The 22,553-nt window shown below is 38.8% G+C and overlaps 2 protein-coding genes across 4 annotated transcripts in view; one reads left to right on the top strand and one right to left on the bottom strand.

Moving 5' to 3' along the window:
* The window catches only part of LOC134624716 (uncharacterized), a 38,795-nt gene extending 16,845 nt beyond the window's left edge, over positions 1-21,950 (top strand). For 2 of the 3 annotated variants that reach the window (XM_063469741.1, XM_063469743.1), the window contains exon 7: positions 1,691-1,753. The gene's annotated coding sequence lies outside the window, so the exon portion shown is untranslated. Of the gene's footprint in view, positions 1-1,690; positions 1,754-21,624 lie in introns of those variants that run through there. The other variant, XM_063469745.1, reaches the window with a different exon arrangement.
* On the bottom strand, positions 769-1,813 carry LOC134623837 (Fc receptor-like protein 5). The gene is made up of 4 exons (XM_063468850.1): positions 1,519-1,813; positions 1,194-1,439; positions 957-1,139; positions 769-872 (listed from the first exon to the last, which is right to left on the bottom strand). The coding sequence occupies exons 1-4, from the start codon at positions 1,811-1,813 to the stop codon at positions 769-771; spliced, it is 828 nt and encodes a 275-aa protein (XP_063324920.1).
* Positions 21,951-22,553: the final 603 nt, after the last annotated feature.

Raw genomic sequence — 22,553 nt, 5'->3', positions numbered from 1 at the left:
TTTGTGTGTGTTATCAAAAGTCGCTGCATGTTTTTTTTGTACTGACATTGCGGTCTCTTTGTCTCTGATTTCATCAAACGAATTATCAGAGAATTTGTAGAAGAAAGTTTAACTTTATGAAACAGTAAAAGGATATTTAAATATATCCCAGAAGTGAAAACATCAGTCAGCAATGTCCAAACTCTAATTATGAAGTCGAAAATTAATTTACAAGATGCCAAACAGCTCAGTGACGAGCACAACTGTATGCGTTTTTCAGAAACGTTTAAAGAACAAATATTATTCTATATATAGAATAATATTTGTAATATAATAATAATAATAATAATAATAATAATTGTTTTTTAATAATATTTGTTCTTTTGTTTTGATGTGTTTGTCTGACTTTGGTAATCAATTTGCTACCAATGATGTGACATCACTGTTTTCTGTTTCTGCCAAACATACAAGGCAGCAGAGGGGAGACTGCATGGGTTTACTACCACAGTATAAAGATATGGATGTTATGTTAACTACTGACATGTACTTATGTTGTTGCTGATGAAGTCTGCATATCTTCCCTCTCACTGGTGCTAACATAAAACCTATAATATAAAAATGTGACACAGCAACATCAGGATGTCAACAAGCTCTTTTTATCATTTTGACATGTTAAAAAAAACCCTGTGAGCTGACAGAACAAACAAAACTTTATTTACAAAGTTCACACAAACAAAGACTCGTATTATGATAACTTTTATGTTAACCACCATCTGATAGAGAATAAGCTCAGAGCTGATGCTCAGTGGTCACCTCGGCAATATCATCGTAGTCCTCACAGAGTCTCCCATCAGTGTTAGTTTCTGTTGCCAAGAAGATGGTGGGGTCATTTCCTGTAACATGAGGTCATCAGACATATTTAAATGAGGCAAAAGTAATCGAGCTTAGTAAATATTTAAGGATACTCAGAGTGTTACCTTTGGCTCTGTGTCGATATAAAGACACCATGAGGAGAGTGGAGATGAAGTATGGACAGATCACCACCAGGTGACAGACCAGTCTCAGCGTGGTGGAGTAAGAGGGCAAAGATGTGGTTGGGGGCATGTTTGAAGAGGTGATGGGTGAGTTTGTGGTTGTAGGTTGTCTACCTGCAGAGACTTCTGTTCAGTGAATATGTGGACAAATGAAGGTGAAATGAGTGTGAAGCTCCACACCTGTGACAGTGATCCAGCTGGATGGAGACTCTCCATGACCGCTGATGTCACACTTGTAGAGGCCTTCATCAGACCTGGAAACATGCTGGATGGTCATGTGACCTGTAGGCTGCTTCCTGATGAGGGAGCCATCTTTATAGAAAGCAGCTGGGAGGTTGGAGGGAGTGGTCTTTGTTTTACAGAGCAGAGTGACGTCATCTCCCTCCATCACAGGGAGGACAGGACTCTGCAGGATCACTGATCCACCTCAACACAGAGACAAACTACAGCATTTCATCCATTTACACACAGCTTCATCAACACTAACTCCACACACTCAGCTTACCAGTGACTGTCAGGTTAACCATGTTACTGATGGGACCCTCTCTGGACTCACACCAGTAAACTCCAGTCTCCCATTTGTAGATGTGACTGATGTCACAGGAAGAACCAGCTGGTTCTCCCCACCCATCTCTTCCACACTGAGTCCTCTGTTGTCTGCTTGTGTTTCTCCTCAGAGTCCATCCAGCAGAGCTGTCGTCCTCCTCACAGCTCAGAGACACAAAGTCTCCTTTAAAGAACTGAGAGCTGCTGGGACTCACAGTCAGACGAGCTGTGTAGAGAATATTTAGTAATTTCATTTACATAAAATAAATGATATGACTCTACTTCCTTTGTTTATGAGGGTCAAATATTTAGTAGGCTGAAGTGATCAGTTTCTGCATGATCATGTCATGCTACAACAAAGCTCAAAAAGGGATCGGGAACTTTGAGAGGTTTAGTTCATGTCAGGTTTAAACTGTGACAGAAGAAGGTTACTGACCTTGGTTTGTTGTGCAGCTCAGCAGTGAGATCAGAACTAAAGAGAAATGAAACACAGGTTGATTTGAATGTGTCATTTAAAACAGCAGTTCACTAGCTGGGCCCACATCCTCATTTTACGTTTGGCAGTGTTTTAGCAGGTAAAAGTGAATGCTTGGACATGACTTGTGCTGGGCTTTTTGAAAGGCCTCAAAGGGGACTGGCGACCGCTCCCAGGCCCGGCAGATCCCCATGTACTAAATAGGAGTGAAGAAGTTAACGAATTGTAAAGAGGAGGGAAGGTGGGGCACGTACACAAGAATGACAGCTGCAGAAATGGGGGAACCTATATAGATGAGAACCGGAAGAAGTGTGTTTGGAGGCGTGGTCCTGCTCCTGAAATTCCGATACATAATCTCCAATAAAAATAAATCCACCATATTGGGAAGAACACAGACGTCATGTTTTGTTTGTTTTTTTTCCCCTGAGTGGTCCACTGATAAGCAGAGAAAGGATGAAGCAGTTTTCTCTTCAATGTTCTACACAGAGGCTTGTCTGCTGGAGTAGAGTGCTTATAATCTGTTAATATTACTAGTGACACAATGTAAAGTAGTACATTTACTCAAGTAGTTAATGAAAATTCTTTACACTTTATACTATATTCAAGTATTTCTCTGTTTTGCAGCTTTCTACTTTAGCTCTGACACATTCTGGATTCAAACATTGTACTCCACGCCATTTATTTAAACTTTTTTGTTTAACTATATGTAGAATATTATAGATAAAGTTACTGAGCAGTCTCTGTTTCATTGAAACATTTGTGTGGTAGGCAGGATGAAGACGCTGGACTCACAAGACAAGAAATGAACTTAAAACAGTTTAAAAAACTTGAGTTGTTTAAAATACAAAAAAGCAAAACAAGGCAGTGCCAACAAAACTAGGAAAAGACACAGGAGCCCGCTGCATTGCAGACACCATGACGGACAAGGGGAGAGTATAAGGAATAAATTAGAAGAAGAAATTAGGAATAATGATGACAGTGAAATTAAACTAGATACACAAGAGACAAAAGACCACCAAGAAAAAAAAAACCCAGGAAGTAACAGATGACAGACTCACATGTGAACTTGAGATAGAGACAAAAGACAAGCAGCGAATTCATAAGCACCAGAAAAGAAAAAGTTTACATCCTCAACAGAAGGCTACAGATCGCAAATATAAATTCAATCTTAAGACCAAAAGGAAGCTACAAACACACGACACACAGAATGAACCTAAACGAGCATCAGGACTGAAGAACTGAAGGCATGAAATAACAGCAAAAGGAACTAGTATCAGGCAAATTAAAATAAAGACCCTTAAACCATAAGAAGTAACAGAAAGCAGCACAAAATACAGAACCAAAATACATGGACACAAAAAGCTGAAAAAATCTGAACATGAGGGCTGAACATAAACCTCTAAATCAATGTATCCATGTTAGTCTTCTGCACTGTATTAATTGATTATGAAATATTATGATTTCCTGTTGACCCTCTTCCTTCTTCTTGGTTTTCTTTATAAAAACTAATCTACTGCTCTCCTATTCTAATCCAATCTGAATGTTTATGATGACGGAAACATATTTTCATAGATAAGTGTACTTACAGAGCAACCACATTAGAGATGTGTTCTTCATCCTCCTCTCAGTGATATCAGATCGACACTTTGACCAGTTCACAGTCAGTTTAAGTCAAACCCTCCTCCTCTTCCTCTGTGAAAGGAAGCCAGTGTTGTGGTTTTTCTTGAAAGCAACGGTTTCTTTGACTGCAACAAATACAAAAGGAAAAAGCTTTAAAATGGCTGACTGATAACTGACTATAGACATGGGCCCCAACAAAATTAGCTGGCATAAAGGGGAACATGGGTACCACTGTGATGCCTTCAGTAAAACAAACAAACAAACAAACAAACAAACAACAACAAAAAAACCATTGTAAGTGGCTGAAGTCAGTCAGGAAACCACACACACTGACTTCCTGAAAACACTACCCCCAAAATCTGTCAGCCACCATAAAGTTACAAAACTCACTCTTACCATCATAGATGTCCATAACCACTGGGCAGTATCAATGCTCAATATCTCGACATCTCTGAGAATCTGTCCTGGTACACTAACATCTCCAGCCCGGTCAAAAAGGCCAATTAGGGCCCCTTTTTCCCCCGAGGACATTGGGGAAGAACCACGTGTCTGCTGATTAATTAACCTCTTGACACACTTGCTGACCGCAAGGTTTTAGGTGTGTCCCGCAATGCAATGGTGAAAACTGTCCAACACATCACAGGGACTTCACCTCCTGCCATTGAGAATGTCCAAAAGAAGAGATGTCTACGGCGAACATGCATCATTCTCAGAGACTCTTCTCATCCTGCCAATAAACTCTTCCAGCTCCTCCCTGCCAGAAGGCACTACAGGACCCTTCAGACTCAAACCAAAAGGTTTAGGAACAGCTTCTTCCCCACAGCTGTCACTCCATTGAACTCAGTCTCCCACTGAACCTCTCCATCACTTAATCCTTCAACACTCCTCCTCCCCCCTATCCCTCCCAATGGATCATGACTGTCATTCATTCTCAACATTCACCATTTCCTCACATCGGTTACTGCTATAGTTTAGGACACTCACATAGCATAGACTCTGTTATATTGCGCACAACAGGGGTAGGCAACTCTAGGCCTCAAGGGCTGGTGTCCTGCAGGTTTTAGATCTCACCCTGGGTCACCACACCTGAATCAAATGATTAGTTCATTACCAGACCTCTGGGGAACTTCAAGACATGTTGAGGAGGTCATTTAGCCATCAGCTGTGTTGGATCAAGGACACATCTAAAACCTTGGTGTGCTTTATAAACTGTATGAATTCTCCTTCAGCTCATCACATTTTCCTTTGAGGCTCTATGAAATGTGATGAGATTTTATATCTTAAATATTTTTTTTTTCTGACCATTCAACTGTTACACAAATTTTTAATACCATTAATGTATCTAATGGCAGATGTGCTTTATTTGGGTTTGAAGCCTGATAAGTTTATTTAGTTTGAAATTTTCAGTTTATTATAGAAGTGATAATCACTGCACAGGGTCAAAGACACAGAGACAAACTACACCACTGAGGAGTTAAAAACCCTCACTCAGCAGATCTTTAGACAGCAAGTGGTAAAAACAGAGTTGTAAATGAGGCTTCATATTAGTTATCAGATAAGCAATAGCCTTCCTGTAAATCACAGGTTTGTCGAGCAGATAGAAAATGTGAACCCTGACCTTCTTTAACTTGTCAAGGTCTGTGTGACGTGCAGGCCAAGTGTTTGTGTTTGAGGACTCAAATGTGGATGTGCAGAGAGACAGTGTGCTTCACAAAAAGCACATTATTTATTAGGCTGATGGCAAACATGCAAAGAGATGAGACAAAGGAAGCAAAACTAAAAGCAAAGCACAATGAACACAAACTTTTAAAGTAGAGGCTGAAAAGTAAAGATATAACAAGGAAAATAATAAAAGCACACCTCTGGTTTAGCTGCAGGCCAGTGTCAGCGAAGGCAACAGGAAAGATCTGGTGGCTTGGTCAAAGTCTGGCAGGCAAGTTGGAGGAGATGGAGATGAAGCAGAGGGACTCAGAAATGGATGATGCCGAACTCCTGGACTTAGGCTTATGTATAGATGTTGCAGGTGACACTGGGTCATGTAAAGTCCTGAGGCTCAGGTGGCTCGAGCAGCACTGAAGGCTCTGGAGATGTTTTGAGGGATGCTTGAAGCTAAGGCAGCTGGGGTAGCACTGGCTGGTCAGTGCTCACAGCTGACACCTGGCAGCTTGGGCTGTGCTGCATTTAAAAGGTGGGAAAGGTCGTGTTTTACTTTTTTTCCCACTTAAAATAAATCAACAATCAAGAAGTTTATTTCATTTTTTTTTGATAACTGGAAATAAAACCGAAGAAAATGGTTTGGATGGATATTGATGGATGGATCTAAGGAACCAGGTCCCACCCACGGTAGGCAGAAACTTACTGTAGATAGGATGTTTGACCTAATTTAATAATGCACACAAAAAACATGGTAGGGTCCTCCATAAAAACAGGTACCAGGTGACAAGCCAGACTAAGAGCAATGTGCACTGCCGCGTTCATAAGTAAATGCTTCATTGGTTGTGCTTTTGTTCGTTTTTTTTCAGAGTTGTGCAGAAATCCATGTTTTGCTGTACTTTTTTTAATAACAGAAAAACACATTTAAAATAAAAGAATGAAAATGTCTTACATGAGTGTGAGCTCTTAGATAAAATGATGGCACATATACTTCATAAAAAAATTAAGGAAGGCCCTGCATATCCAGAGAACATGCTGCAGCTTCACTGCAAACACAGTCATAAATAAAACTACATTCAGTATCAGGAATCAGCTGAACAAAGTCCTGCATGTAGAACAAACAAGCTGAGCGTCACTCTGGAGATCTTATTTCTTTATCTACAGTTTATAACAGGAAAACTAAAATTAAAATTAAAATTTAACTTGCACAATTCCCAACAAGCACGTAGGTGTCCGAGATAAAAAAAAAAGAAAAGAAAAAAGATGGACATATGGATATAGGGGAAGTGTGTGGTTTTTTTTGTTGTTGTTGTTGTTCTTTTGTTGTTTTTATTTTTTTTAAATCTGATGTTTCAGCAGCTAAAATAAATCATATTGCATAAAAACACCACCTGGATTGAGGTGATCCAGAGAACACCAGCTGAGTGCAAGTTTAGATGGCTCCTATATTTAAACACAATCCTGTTAGCAGCACATTCACCTCATTGAGTGTCGTCTGTTCGCTGTTAAACTCACATTTAACTCAAACTAATGAGATCTACCATGGATTCACTGATATCTGATCTTGTACAGAGCAGAATGGTTTGAGCAACAGAAACAGATGATTTGGTTAAGCCTTTATTTTGCACAGTAAGATGAAATTATAAGTAAAATAAACATGTTGTCCCTTTAATTTCAATGCAAAACATCAAAAAATGAAGGTTTTTTTGTTTATTTTCACTTTTATTGGTTTTTCAGCTTACAATAGAACCTGCATTTACTGCATTCAGCGACTTGACACTATGAGCCCTTTACTCTCATACTGCACAGGGATCAGGGTTTCTACTGTTAAAAAATAAAAAATAAAACTTAAAATGTGTGAAACTCTCAATAAAAATGCTAGAAAGCACACATTCATTAATTACAGGCTGTTAATAATTCTCAGGACTGACTTCAGGTGTGAGTTGTAAACAGCAGGAAAAACTCAAACTCAAACTGAGCTTGATATCATGCATGTGTCACAAAATACTGAATCCATCTCAACATTTATAAAAGAATAAATAAATGAATAAAAACGTGGAAAATGTCTTTATGCTCCACTGAACAACCTCTGAACATCAGTGTCGGGCAGTGCTAAAGGTGGTGATTCTTTTTCTTCTTTTTTGCAAGTATTATTTAAAGAAAAGGGACACAGATTAGTCTTTGGTTCATTTATTTATTATTTTAATCCTTGAAAAAAACAACTGTAGATAATAATATGCTGGGCCCCTGGCTGAAGTGGGTGGGCCTAAAGTGCCAGGGCCCACCAGCGGTAGGTGGAGTCAATTCACAGCTGTGTATAAATCCAGAGACACACAGTGGAAACGCTGTTGGTGGTTCTGTGTGCATTCAGAAAGGTGTAGTTATACCTACTGCACTGTCACAACTTTTTGTTTCTGTAAAATCTGTAGCTGATTTACGGGATCAAAACAGGAGACATTGCCTATTAAGACATTTGGATTGATTCAGAGAGTGCCTCCGTTGCACCTAATTTCTTAATGAAAGGGCGACTTTCTGTGTGCACACAGAAAATGCTGAACACCAAACGCACAGTCTCTGTGGCTGTGCTTCTGGGCCTCATCGCAGCATCTCAAGGTAAGATTATTCACTTTTTATTCACAGTTAAACAGCTTCTGTTTGTTCTCATTGAACGAACCGAAAACAGCCTGCTGCTGCTAGAAACTGCAGTCTCTGTAACACAGTTAGTGTACTTTGGTGTTTTTACTTAGCTGTAAGTGAATTTTTAATGTTCTTTAAGATTAGTTACATTTGAGAAATGATAAATGGACTTTTATAAACTTTATTTTTTATGGTTATTATTTTTAATCCAACCAAAGGGAAAGCAGAGATGTGTGACATGTTTGACAGATGTGTGACTGTGACATGTCACTGCTTTTTTCTGCAGTATTGTACTTTGGTTTTAGCAGGCTGAAGAGAGCGGTGCGATCTGAAGGCAGTTAGAATTTTGAACTGCTTCTTAATGTCAGTGAGTCAATAGAAGATGAGATAGAGCAGAGCTCAGCAGTGTCTCTGTGGCTTACCTCACTGATCAGTGTTGCAGATGTGAGAAGCTGCACTGAACTTTTCAAACTGTCTACTTTTTGTTGTTTTCATTCTTTCAGACCACAAAAACATCACAGCTGAATGTGAAAGGAACGTCACTCTGACGTGTCGAGCTTCAAACACCTCCATCGTATCTGTAGAGTGGAGCAAATCCAACATGAAGACAGATTATGTCCTGTTGAGTCGGGACGGGCACTTTGACACTCACAACCAGCATCCATCTTTTAACAACCGGGTGGATCTGCAGGACAGACAGATGAAGGATGGAGACGTGTCTTTGATTCTGAACAATGTGACAGTTAAAGACGCTGGAACATACGAATGTCGTGTCTTCATGGAGGAAACACGCTTGTGGAAATCCATCAGCACCATTAACCTGAGTGTTGTTGATCCTCCAGGTGAGTGAGTAGAGTTGAGTGTGTGTGTGATCAGAGGTGAAGCTGCTTCCTAAATTTTGATCTTGTTGATGAGACTTTGTAGAAATCAGCTCACACCTGTGTCTCACCTACAGGTCCACCAGGAGCACTCGGAGAGGGTCGATCTGCTGGACTGATCGTTGGTCTGTCAGTTTCAGCTGTGATGATTTTTGTGGCCTTTTGTATCTATAAAAATCCAGAAAAAAGAGAACAAATATTTTTGTATTTATTTCATAAACAGACACGGCTGTGTTTCTGTAGAAGTAAAGAAGCTAATGTACCAGTTATTTAAAAGACCTGCCTTTATAGCCTAAAAGAGTACGATAAGCCTGTAGGGGATTCTCCCAGAGGCTATATCACCCCCCTCCTTGAATTGCCACCTTATCGTGGTGGAGGGGTTTGTGAGCTCAGACGATCCTGGGAGCTGAGTTGTCTGGAGCGTTCAGCTCCTGGTAGGGTCTCCCATGACAAACAGGTCCCAGGTGATGAGCCAGACTAAGAGCAATTCATGTGCACTGCAGCATTGATCAGTATTTACACTGTAAATGCTTCATTTGTTGTTGTTGTTTTTTCAAAGAAATGTGCAGAAAGCATTTATTTTTCTTTTATTAAAAACAGTTTTTTTAATAAAGAGATATTTTAAATAAAATGGTGAAAAAGTCTCACATGTGATTGTTGTTCTTTTGAACTCTCAATTATAACACTAGAAGTCATACCACCAATATTTCAGGATGAAAGATTTCAGGGTCTTTCTTGTCATTATGCAAGCACAACAAGATTAGGGGATAAAAACCTAAAATATATAAAGGTTTAAAATATAATATAAAGGTCAGTAACATGTCAGTAATGCCCTTATAAAGTAGAAAATGACGCTGCATATCAAGAGAGTGTGCTGCAGCTTTCAGTCTAAAAACTGCATTGTTAGAAAGGAAGCATCATTGACAACCAGTCAATATAAATACATGCTGAGCTCTAATTTTTCTACTTGTAAAGACACTAGAAACAACACTGATCTTATGTGGGGCTGTTAGATATGATTTAGAATAAACACAAATAGCAAGCATGGGAGGGGCCAGAGCTGTGGCCTGTCCCCCCAAAGCTGCTGAGGACCCCAAACCAGCCGACATGTCTCAGCCTGATTCAAGAGAAACAGGACTAAATGGAGGAAACCTCAGTGTACACACTGTGTAAATATTCTGTTAGTGCAGCACAGGTAAACAAATCTGAAATTTACAGTCCTATATGATGCCATCTGTCATTATGTGTCTTATTTATGCTGAATTAGACCAAATTTACTTGTGGGTACAAATAAAGGAACCTGAAGCCGATCCTCAAGTGTATAAATGTTTTTCAGGTCGGACCGTCTGTGACAGTAAAGCTCAGTTCTTATTACAGAGTGAATGTGATCAGTGTTTGGAGCAGGTGATCATGCTCGTGTAGCTCTGACCAGACAGATGATATCAGGTAAAAACCTCACAGAGAGAATCTACAGTACTGAGGGGTGAAAAACAACCGATTAGCTGACTGTAACTCAATCATTAACTGATTTAAACACAGTCATAAATGAAGCTAAATACAGTATTCAGTATCAGCTGGACAAAGTAGTATTTGACAGTGTCTGTCAAAAACAGAGTAACTCTGAATATTTACCTTCTTTATCAACAGTTTACTACAACAAAACTGAAATAAACTTTAAATTTTAAACTTTAAAGTATGTGTTAGAGAGAAAAAAAATGGATCCATGCGATCAAGAGAAGGTATTTTACCAAAGAGAGCTGAGAATATTCCAGCCATCATGAAACTATTCTACGAAAAGTCTTTCTAATTTTAAATAAGCTCATAGTGTTAAACTATATACTATATACTCAGGGCCGTGCAGAGATGTTTAAAGGGGCGGGTGCTCATTGAACCAGGCTGAATAACAACAACACACATTCATCAATAATCTAATATGGGATCGCACCATACCACATCACTGTTGTGAGGTGGCCACAAGGCAAAGCAAACGTAGCTTATGTTTTACCTGATGGGTACAATGTTGCTGTTGAGGGGTTGCTGCTGCTCTTGCTGCTGATAGTGCTGGAGGGCAGGGCTGTGCTGATTTGAGACTGTAGACATTAAAAAGTCCATAGGAGAGATGGTAGCTGATTAAACAAGTGTCATGAGATAATAACAAAATGCAAAGATTGGTGACAGCGCTTGGAACCATAAAGCAACAAAAAACTGTGAGAAATAAACTAGACTCTGCCTGTGATTCACTCTTTTCATCTCTTCCTCCTTCATCCCCTCATTTCATCTATCACTCTCCACTTGCTTTCCATCTGAGAACAACGCACAACTTGCAATTGCAATAAACTATTCTTTAATTATCCACACCTAACAACTCTTACACTTAATCTATAGTAAAATGATGACAGAAAAAATGTTATAGAAGCAAAACATTTCAGTTGTGCTTTTTATTATTTTTATACTGGAATACGTCTCCAACAACTGGTACATGTGTTAATGTTACCTGTGCTCTTTGTAATCCAGCTGCTGAGGGATCCACTGCCTTTAGTAGCCTCACACAGCTCCTACTGTTTCCTCCTCATGTCCTTACCAGCCATGTCTGGACAATGTTATATCATGAGTAATAATTAAAAAAAAAATCCATATACATAAAACACACATGCACACACACACAGTGACATTTTAGACCTTCTTCATTATACTGTATATACTGTGGGCACAAGTTTCCATCATGGTGCTGATCCAGAATCCTGCCCTTTATTACTAGAGCTACAATAATAAAGCAATGAGGGAAAAAAGTAATAAATATGAAATAATGTATTTATGATGATTCCATTTGTTTCACTATACACTCTGTGCAGGCAGAAAGCTTATTACATTTTTAAACTGTAGAGATACAATAATTTTACTGCTGTAAAATCAGCATTTTGTCTTATTTAAAATATAAATCTAATATAATCTGTGTCTTAATGTATGTTCTTTAAAATACAGCGTGTTTTTTAAATATTATAATTATAATAATCCATAATTATGTGGACATGCATATTAGATCATTGTAAGTGAAACATAAGCCCTGTAACATATTTTAAAACTAAATATGTTCCCTAAAACGGTGTACAGAGCTACAGAGCAGAAAGTCTGATGAAGGCCTCTACAAGTGTGACATCAGCGGTCATGGAGAGTCTCCATCCAGCTGGATCACTGTCACAGGTGACACACTCACCTGTCTGTGTTTCTGCAGCTTTCAACATTCACAATGTGACGACAACTTAATGACTGTGTTTGCTTTATTTTAGGGGAACACACCACCACACCTCCACCTACATCCACACCTCCACCTACATCCACACCTCCACCTACATCCACCTCTGCTCCTGGTTTCATCTCCATCACTCTCTCCTCCTGTTCTCTCTGCGTTGTTATGTGTTAATCTCATGATAGTGATGACGGATTTTTAGCCTAATACAGTAACGCACTTACCTGTCGTCTTGTCTTTCCTCTACTTGTTTTAAGTGTCTTCCAGCGCTATTCTTAGCATATTTTGGTTCCAGCAACTGGTGCGTTGGGTTATTGTCTCCCCAGAAACACTCCCTTGTGCTTTTGGAAATCTGTTTCCAACATTTAACATCAGTCAGCAATGTCCAAACTCTAATTATGAAGTGGAAAATTAGGAATTCTGTAGAAACCAAGCCTCAGTCAAGTAGGCAAAAAACCTATTATCCTCAGCTTCCAGAAAAATGTTTGGAATGAAAAGAACCCAAAAATAACTTCAGCTGACATAGAGGACAAAAAACCAGTGTGGCTGTGTTACGTCCCCACAAATGAGGTCAGGGAACAGTAACAAACAGGTCCAGAACAGAATGAAAAGGAAACCAGACAGAGGTGTTTAGCATATAATATGGTTTTCAAGATGCACAAAAGACAGGCGCTTCAAAAATAATGGGCTGCATGCCCAAGCCGCTAGAATAAACTTTTACTACATCAATGTCACAAAGCAGCTCGTTTACAAGATGCCAAACAAACAAAAATCAGTGACGAGCAAAACTGCATGTGGTTTTCAGAGGAGTTTAAAGAACAAATATTATTCTATATATTTTTTGTTTGTTTTGATGTTTTTTGTCTGACTTTGGTAATCAATTTGCTACCAATGATGTGACATCACTGTTTTCTATTTCTGCCAAACATACAAGGCAGCAGAGGGGAGACTGCATGGGTTTACTACCACAGTATGATGAAGCCTGCATATCTTCCCTCTCACTGGTGCTAACATAAAACCTACAATATAAAAATGTGACACAGCAACATCAGGATGTCAACAAGCTCTTTTTATCATTTTGACATGTTAAAAAAAACCTGTGAGCTGACAGAACAAACAAAACTTTATTTACAAAGTTCACACAAACAAAGACTCGTTTATGATAACATTTATGATAACCACCATGTGATAGAGAATAAGCTCAGAGCTGATGCTCAGCGGTCACCTCGGCAATATCATCATAGTCCTCACAGAGTCTCTCATCAGCGTTAGTTTCTGTTGCCAAGAAGATGGTGGGGTCATTTCCTGTAACATGAGGTCATCAGACATATTTAAATGAGGCGAAAGTAATCGAGCTTAGTAAATAATCAAGGATACTCAGAGTGTTACCTTTGGCTCTGTGTCGATATAAAGACACCATGAGGAGAGTGGAGATGAAGTATGGACAGATCACCACCAGGTGACAGACCAGTCTCAGCGTGGTGGAGTAAGAGGGCAAAGATGTGGTTGAGGGCATGTTTGAAGAGGTGATGGGTGAGTTTGTGGTTGTAGGTCTACCTGCAGAGACTTCTGGTCAGTGAATATGTGGACAAAAGAAAGTGAAATGAGTGTGAAGCTCCTCACCTGTGACAGTGATCCAGCTGGATGGAGACTCTCCATGACCGCTGATGTCACACTTGTAGAGGCCTTCATCAGACCTGGAAACATGCTGGATGGTCATGTGACCTGTAGGCTGCTTCCTGATGAGGGAGCCATCTTTATAGAAAGCAGCTGGGAGGTTGGAGGGAGTGGTCTTTGTTTTACAGAGCAGAGTGACGTCATCTCCCTCCATCACAGGGAGGACAGGACTCTGCAGGATCACTGATCCACCTCAACACAGAGACAAACTACAGCATTTCATCCATTTACACACAGCTTCATCAACACTAACTCCACACACTCAGCTTACCAGTGACTGTCAGGTTAACCATGTTACTGATGGGACCCTTTCTGGACTCACACCAGTAAACTCCACTGTCTAAGGTGAAGATGTAGCTGATGTTACAGGAGGAACCAGCTCCTTCTCCCCACCCATCTCCACACTGAGTCCTCTGCTGTTTGCTTGTGTTTCTCCTCAGAGTCCATCCAGCAGAGCTGTCGTCCTCCTCACAGCTCAGAGACACAAAGTCTCCTTCAAAGAACTGAGAGCTGCTGGGACTCACAGTCAGACAAGCTGTTAAAAGGACTTTTTGATATAATATGTACATAGAATAAATTATTTCCCTATACTTCCTTTATACTTATGAATAATAAATATTCATCAGGCTGTAGTGATAATCTTCTGTATGACTGTCATGTCATGCCACAAGAAAGGTTAAAAAAAGGGGCACTTAGCGGGGTTTAGGTTATGTCAAGTTTAAACTGTGACAGAAGACGGTTACTGACCTTGGTTTGTTGTACAGCTCAGCAGTGAGATCAGAACTAAAGAGAAATGACACTCAGGTTGATTTGAGTTTGACATTTAAAAAAAAAAATGCAGTAAAAACAGAAAATCATCATCAGTGGAGAAAACAGACATCATGGGTTTGAATCCACTCAGGAAAAAAAGATAAAACAGTTTTCTCTTTAATGTCCCAAACAGATACATCTGTGCTGGATTAGAGTGCTGGTAATATGTTAATATCAGCAGTGACACAATGTAAAAAAGTACATTTACTCAAGTACGTAATGGAAATTCTTCATACTTTTATACTACATTCAAGTATTTCTTTGTTTTGCAGCTTTCTACTCCAGCTCAGATGCATCTTGGATTCAAACATCGTACTGCACAGCAGATATTTATAAGATTTAATTACTATATGTAGTTATATTATTATAGATCAACTTACCGAATAGTATTTTATGTATTATAACAATTTTATGTGAATTTGACATACAGACAGAAGACAAACATGGAGGCGAGACTGAAGGAACAGAATACGAACACAAAAGGCTCGTCATCAAACATCAAGGAACTAAAAGCATGCATAACAAGAAATTCAGAAGCACCAGAAAAGCAAAACTAACATCATGAACAAAGACTATGGAGCACAAACATAAAATCTATCTTAAAACCAAAAGGACGCCACAAACCCACGACACACAGAATCAACCTAAACGAGCATCAGGACAGAAGAACCGAAGGCATGAAATGACAGCAAAAGGAACTCGTATCAGGTAAACTGAAATAAAGACCAATGAACTATAAGAAACAATAACAAGCTAAATGTCAACAGTGCAAAATACAGAACCAAGATACAAATACACAAAAAAGTTGAGAAATTCAAACAGAGGAACTTTACTTTTTGGATAGTGAAATCTTTGTATTAATACCTTCTGATATTTATGAAAGTAGCTTATTTTACATATTGTTTTTTTAAATTGCTGTTGAACACAAACCACATTAAACTTCATTAAATGTCATGCATCTGTATGAGAGATGTACACAAAACTGTAGATTAATGTATCCATGTCAATTTGCTGCACTGTATGAACTTATTATGAAATATTCTGATTTCCTGTTGACCCTCTTCCTTCTTTTTGGTGTCCTTGATAAAAACTCATCTACTGCCCTCCTATTCTAATCCAACCTGAATGCATGTTCCTGAAGAAACAACATATTGTCATTTATAATCATTTTAGTTTACTTACTGAGCAGCCACAGCAGAGATGTTTTCTTCATCCTACTCTCTGTGATATCAGGTCAACGCTTTAAACAGTTCACAGTCAGTTAAAGTCAAACCCTGCTCCTCTTCCTCTGTGACAGGATGCCAGTGTTGTGGTTTTTAGTGGAAGGTTTTTTTGTCTGACTGCAACAAATACGAGAGAAAAAAAGCTTTAAAAATGGTAAAACTGACTAATGACTACAGACATAGGCCCCAGAAAAATTAGCAGATATTAAGGGGAGCATTGGTGCCTTCACTGACAGACTTAAAAAGAAGCTATCGGCTGAAATCGGTCAGGACCCCCCCCCCCCCTCAAAAAAAGGAAAAAAAACATGTAGACAACACCAACAGGATGGTGTATTTGTCATTATAGAGCAAAATATTCTTATGTCAAAAATGATTAATTTAATTTTTAATTTAATTTTAACATTGGTTGTGTTGATCGTGTTGCTGATTCGTGGAAATACCTCGCATCTTCCTGAAACTGACCGCAGTTCAGCTGAGAGGAAGTGAGATGGAGATGGTACGAATGCTGTTTGACTGATTGCATCTCTCCGCTTTAACCACTGACATGCTGTCATGGCTGAAAGGCTTCATGCAAGTTGACCACCACTGATTTCCTGAAAACACTACCCCCAAAAACTGTGAGCCACCATAAAGTCACAAAACTCACTCTTACCATCACAGATGCCCATAACGCACTGAGCATTATCAACACTCGCAAAGCTGTTGGCCCTGACGACATTCCTTGATGTGTGCTTTGAGGATGTGCTGAGCAGCTTGCAGAAGTCTTTACCGATATCTTTAACCTGTTAACCAGTGTGTGTCCTTCACAGTGTTGGGCAAGTTACTTTGAAAGAGTTAGTAACTGAGTTACAATATTCTGAAAGTAATTAATTATTTGAAAAGTAACTATTGCGTTACCTTAAAAAAAAACATTTAACCCTCTGGGGTCCAGGGTATAATTATCCATTTTTAATACTACACAACACAAAACACATTAACTGCACACTCCAAATACGCTAAACATCACAAATCTCACACATCTCAAAACTCGCTCTCTCCCTCTTTTTCTGCTCTCTCTCGCCATCAATCCTAAAACTTCCCCTGTTTTTTTTTGTTTTTGTTTTTTTTTTTTTTTGCTCATAAGCAGAGAGTGCTTGCTAGCACTGTCCTTAGACAGTAAGCTAACGTGATGAAACTATTGAGGAAAAAACGTTGCGTATATCTTGTTTATCATGACTCTGGTTTTACGTGGCCTATCGACACAATTTAAAAACTGGTATATATCACCTTGTTGCTTCGTCTTTAAGTGGTCATGTGATTGACTTACCACAACTACTTTTTACTTCTGCTTTAGTCAAACAGCAACATGCAATTTTTTTGCCCCCTTAGCTCCAGGTGATGTGCTAGACAGTGATTGCGATTACCGTCTGTGGGAATGCGCAGCTGCTTAAAGCTGTAGCGTCCAGATTACTTACAGCTACTTCTGTGTGACTGATATAAGATGCGGTAAGCTGAACACAGCTTCAACCATCTGTTTGTTGAAAAATAGTAACGGACCGCGTTTCATTGTTAGTAACTGTAACATTGTAACGATAGAAATAGTAATAATTAGTTAGATTGCTCGTTACTGAAAAAAGTAACGCTGTTAGTAACGCCGTTACTTGTAACGCCGTTATTCACATCACTGGTCCGCCAGTGCTCGTGGTTGCGTCGTTAACGTTCCCAGTGTCTTCCTGTATTCTTAGAATTCTCCCAGTATAATTTTGATATTTTGTATTACTTCCGAGCCTGCAATAAAACAATGTTTTTAAGTTCACATTTTGACTCTTTGGGTTCTCTTCCCCTGCCTGCACACAGTCGTTCCATGACAGAACAGCATGACCACAAGCGCTGGAGGACACAAACTATAAATACACAGGCAGGAACATGACAGACCAAGGAATCGGTGGCAACACAGCTGGAACTAATTGGGCAAGAAAGAACTAAAACAGAATATACTAACATGAGACAAGACCTTCAAAGTAATACAGGAAATTCAGACTGAACTCAGAAGCACAATAATAACACAAAAGCAACGCCCAGGAACTAACAAAGACACATCAAGAAATCAAAGGTTACTGACACAAAACAGAAACACTGGGTCACCGACCCAGGACTGTGACACTCCTAGGAAACTATTCAAATGAACAAACAGGAAAAGATTATAGTGTTTAAGTTATAATACATTAGAAATAAAATACTTTAGCATAAGTACTCCGCCATCACATTCTTAAGCAAATTCGTGTTGGTTTGCTTTATAAACTGTATGAATTCTCCTTCAGCTCATCACATTTTCCTTTGAGGCTCCATGAAATATGATGGGATTTTATATCTCAAATATTTTTTTATCTGACTATTCAACTATGACCCAAATACTTGATACCATTAATCTATCTAATGGCAGATGTGCTTTATTTGGGTTTGAAGCCTGATAAGTTTATCTAGTTTGAAATTTTCAGTTTATTATAGAAGTGATAATCACTGCACAGGGTCAAAGACACAGAGACAAACTACACCACTGAGGAGTTAAAAACCCTCACTCAGCAGATCTTTAGACAGCAAGTGGTAACCCCCCCCCCAAAAAAAAAACAGAGTCCTAAATGAGGCTTCATATTAGTTATCAGATAAACAATGCCCTTCCTGTAAATCACAGGTATCTATCTTAACTTGTCAAGATCTGTGGGACATGCAGGCCAAGTTTTTGTGTTTGAGGACTCAAATGTGGATGTGCAGAGACACAGTGTGTTTCACAAAAAGCCCATTATTTATTAGGATGATGGCAAACATGCAACGAGATGAGACAAAGGAAGCAAAACTAAATGCAAAGCACAATGAACACAAACTTTTAAAGTAGAGGCAGAAAAGTCAAGGAAAATAATAAAAGCACACTAACCTAACTAACACTAACTAACCCTAACCTTAAGCACATGCACCAAGTGCAGAAAACTAGATAAAGCTCAAAGAAAGAGTAACTGAGTAGTTTTACGCCTTACTTTACTTACAGACACTTTAAGCTGAATTCATCTGAGCTTAAACTCAAGTCTCTAACAAACCAGCGGCCTCAGTTTTAGAGGTTCAGTGTTTAAATGGATTCTTATATAGCTTTTCTACTCTCCTGGAGTACTCAAAGCGCTGTATACAACATGCCTCATTCACCCATGCACTTCTAAAGACAAGTGCAAACTAAACTACATTCACACATTCATACTCCGATGAATGCATCGGAGAGCAACTTGGGGTTAGTATTTTGCCCAAGGATATTTGGCATGCAGACTGGGGAAGCCAAGAATCGAACCACCAACCTTCTGGTTAGTAGCTGATCTGCTCTACCACCAGAGTCACAGCCACCCCAAGCTGCACACAGAGTTTCTACAATCGCTCATCATCAAGTCTTCTCTCTCTGTACAGTCTCATCTTCCTCTCAGTGAGTCATTAAGAGGGTCTACAATGAAGTTAGAGCAACTACTGTGTGTTCTAAGTTTTGCTTACTCCTTACACGTGGCCAGCGAGGTGGATCTGTGCCTGAATCAAACCTTATTTAAAGTAGAAACAGGTTTCATAAATAGTTTCATGACACCAAAAATAGAATTCAACTTCCTCTGTCAACTGAAGAGCAGGTGAACTGAACTTTTAACTACAACCTTTGTCTCTTTTGGTCTTGCAGTTTTGAAAAACTGTAGGTAAAGATGTGAATTTTCAGATTTAGTATTAACAGTTTTTGGACAGAGTTTGAAGTTAGCAAAACATTAGCTTCTACTTTGCACAGACTTACCATCAAAGAATAAAAATGTGATCTCTATTTGTACATATTTTTTATCCTCTATGCTAAGTGTGGCAGTGTGTGAGTCAAGGAAGTTGGCAATATAAAGAGTGTATATATATTAAACACACACTTCAAAATTCTATTGATAGGGTTTTACTTACTACAGACACTTACTTTATGATGCTTGTGATATAAAATGTTCATTAAAATAGACTGTATAGATAAAAACCACATGCAAGGAGGTATGTTATAAATAATCAATCAATGGTACAGTGTAACAAAGAAAACCATTTTAAAAATACAAGGCAATCCACTGTAATTTACAGTCACCAATACATGGTACATAATGAACAGCAAATAGTAATTCAACAGCTGACATACAGTAAAAAAACTACTACCACTACACTACCACAATGTGTGTGTGTATATATATATATATATATATATATATATATATATATATATACATACACACACATATATAGACTGAACATAGTTCAACAGTCATCGTTTCTTTAGCAGTACTCTGGAACCAGGCAAGACTGCAAATCCGGGATAAAGAGGATCAGTGAATCTGGTTTTGAATGTGTGGAGGTGGATCAGAGTGTCAGAGGAAACACTGAAAAAGGACAGAATCCCAGCAGCATAATCCACATACACTGCTACTCTGTTAGATTTGTTGTGGGAGACGATGGGTGTTTCTGTGTTATCATGCCTTGCAATTACAGAGGGTGAACCTGTTTTTACTACAAGTGCCCAGGACTGAGAATTGGATCCAAACTCATTGTTACCAGTTATTCCTTTCCTACTGATTCCACTGTAACTGACTGCTATGTAAACATGTCCACTCCACTCGACCTCCCAGTAATGTCGATCAGTCAGACCGTTTATACACAGCAGCTGAGGAGAATGAAATCCGCGTCTGTGGAAATGATGTAGGTTATGTCCCCCCACATAGGTCACCGTCTTGTTTCCGTCAGTGAGTTGGAGTTTCCTGCTCACTGTTTTTGTGTCGACTGTGAGTTCACAGGAATCTGTTGGAGAAAACAAACACAATCCTGCTGCAGTTATTGATCCATCACCTGTTCACCATTTGACACTAGGATGATGACTCCTGATATCAGAGATGCGAATTAGTGATGTTGGTTGAATATGTTCTGCTTTGTTTCCACTAATCAAATTAAAAACAGACTTACGCCTCTTGATCTCTGATGTAAGATCTTTGTCTTCCACACTTCCCACTCTGAAAGGAGAAGGTGGGTCAAACAAGCATTCTCTGTTAGCATGTTACCATGGACATCACACTTATATTGTCGTAGACTGATAAGGGAACAGTCTAACATTTTGATAAACCAACATGATTATAGCATCTCTAATGTCTTATGCTGCAATTGTCAGGTTTTAGTACCGTTTGAACCAGATTAAAAGAAGAGCTTATTTTTCCTCTTATGAAGCTAGGCTAACAGATTCCAGTCTTTGTGCTAAGCTATGCTAAATACTAATATATTCCTTTGGTCAGAGGGTAATCAATCATTTCATACCTGAGATAACCCAGTTCTTTGCTTGGATCCATAGTCTCTAAATAAACAAGCACAATATACATGAATCAGAATTAGTTTGGGGTATGTTTACATTTATATACACATAATTGAACTGTTTTTAAATGAGAAAACATACAAAGGAAGTCAATGGAGTTGGTCCTCACACGATATCAGCTGTGTGAAAACAGCAGCAAAAAAACAAAAAGCAAACTAAAAATTCACAAAAATTGATGAAAAGGTGTCTTTCAGGTTAAGGTATTTCATTTTATTTTATTTTATTTTTTGAATGTGTTATTATTTAGAATAGGGTCATGTTCTTGGTTATTATAGTGCACAAATGTTAAAATGTCTTTTAAAGCTGGATCTTCTTGGTTGCTACTGTGACACCTGAAGAATCTGGACAAAATATCCTGATGAATGACAATACTTAAATATGTGTTTTTTGTAATGTGAATATTTATGTCCATGAACACAAAAACAAAATATTGACTGAAAACAAATCTGTCTCATGTTTTGTTTGCAGAGTGTCTAAACCAGCCAACATATGAAATATGAAACACCAGAGAAACTTACAACACGGATACTGCGTTTTGGTTCTCCTCAGATTCAAGACTTGTGAGCTGGAGGACTCCTCTTCACCTGAGGTGGAAACAGCTGCTTACTGACTGGCTGACTGACGCTGTCCACGTATTTATAGCTTTAGATGCCGGATGTTTTGCTTTAGTTGTGTCAGTTGTTTGGAATCTGGAATGTCATGTTCATCAGAACAAATTTAATCTCATTGTTCTTTGTTTTCTATTATACTGAAAAACATTGTCAGTAAGAACGTTAACAAAAAACCTGAATGAACAGAAGTCAGAGTTTTCATAAATAAAAATTTTCATATAAAACTCCTTTGAGATTTCAACATATGTTGAGCCTTGCTGCTCGCGAACTCCTTGTGGTGCCGCCTTGAGCACTTCCTCTGGACCAGGACTCAGGTGCCACGGAAAGTTAAACTTAAAGTGCAGTTTTATTGCTGGGAAAACTCTTCAAATGAATAAACATCACAGAATAAACCAAAATCACAAATGTGAAACTAAACACTAAACTGGATGCTGGAACCTAAAACTAGGAGACTCGAGGGAACAAAACAAGCAGCTAGAATTTCAGAAGGACATAAGGGGAGAAACACAGCATGGAGAGGGTACAACACAACACAACACAAGGAAAACACAGGGCTTAAATACACTGAGAATTAACAAAGAAATGAGACACAAGAAGAGAGCAAAGCTGGGAGTAATCAAACATAACGCAACCAAGGGGAAGCAAAAGAACAATGACATGACAAGGGACCATCAAAGAAAAACTGAAAGTATAACGCAGCGACGTGGACTTAACCCAAAAAAAGGGAGCACGGAGCACAGAGACAGGAGTGACATAAGACACGACTAAATAAGGTAAGAAGATATT

Source organism: Pelmatolapia mariae, linkage group LG3_W (genome assembly GCF_036321145.2).
Source record: "Pelmatolapia mariae isolate MD_Pm_ZW linkage group LG3_W, Pm_UMD_F_2, whole genome shotgun sequence".
Classification (NCBI taxonomy): domain Eukaryota; kingdom Metazoa; phylum Chordata; class Actinopteri; order Cichliformes; family Cichlidae; genus Pelmatolapia; species Pelmatolapia mariae.
The sequence above is the reverse complement of the archived record's forward strand: the minus strand, read 5'-3'. Positions and strand labels throughout refer to the sequence as shown.

What these genes read in the sequence shown, in the direction of transcription:
- LOC134623837 (XM_063468850.1), bottom strand. Translation starts at nt 1,813, where the DNA reads ATGAAATTACTAAATATTCTCTACACAGCTCGTCTGACTGTGAGTCCC. An exon ending in GGTTAACCTGACAGTCACTG is followed by an intron (nt 1,440 to 1,518) that starts GTAAGCTGAGTG and finishes CTCTGTGTTGAG; the next exon opens with GTGGATCAGTGATCCTGCAG. An exon ending in CAGCTGGATCACTGTCACAG is followed by an intron (nt 1,140 to 1,193) that starts GTGTGGAGCTTC and finishes TTCACTGAACAG; the next exon opens with AAGTCTCTGCAGGTAGACAA.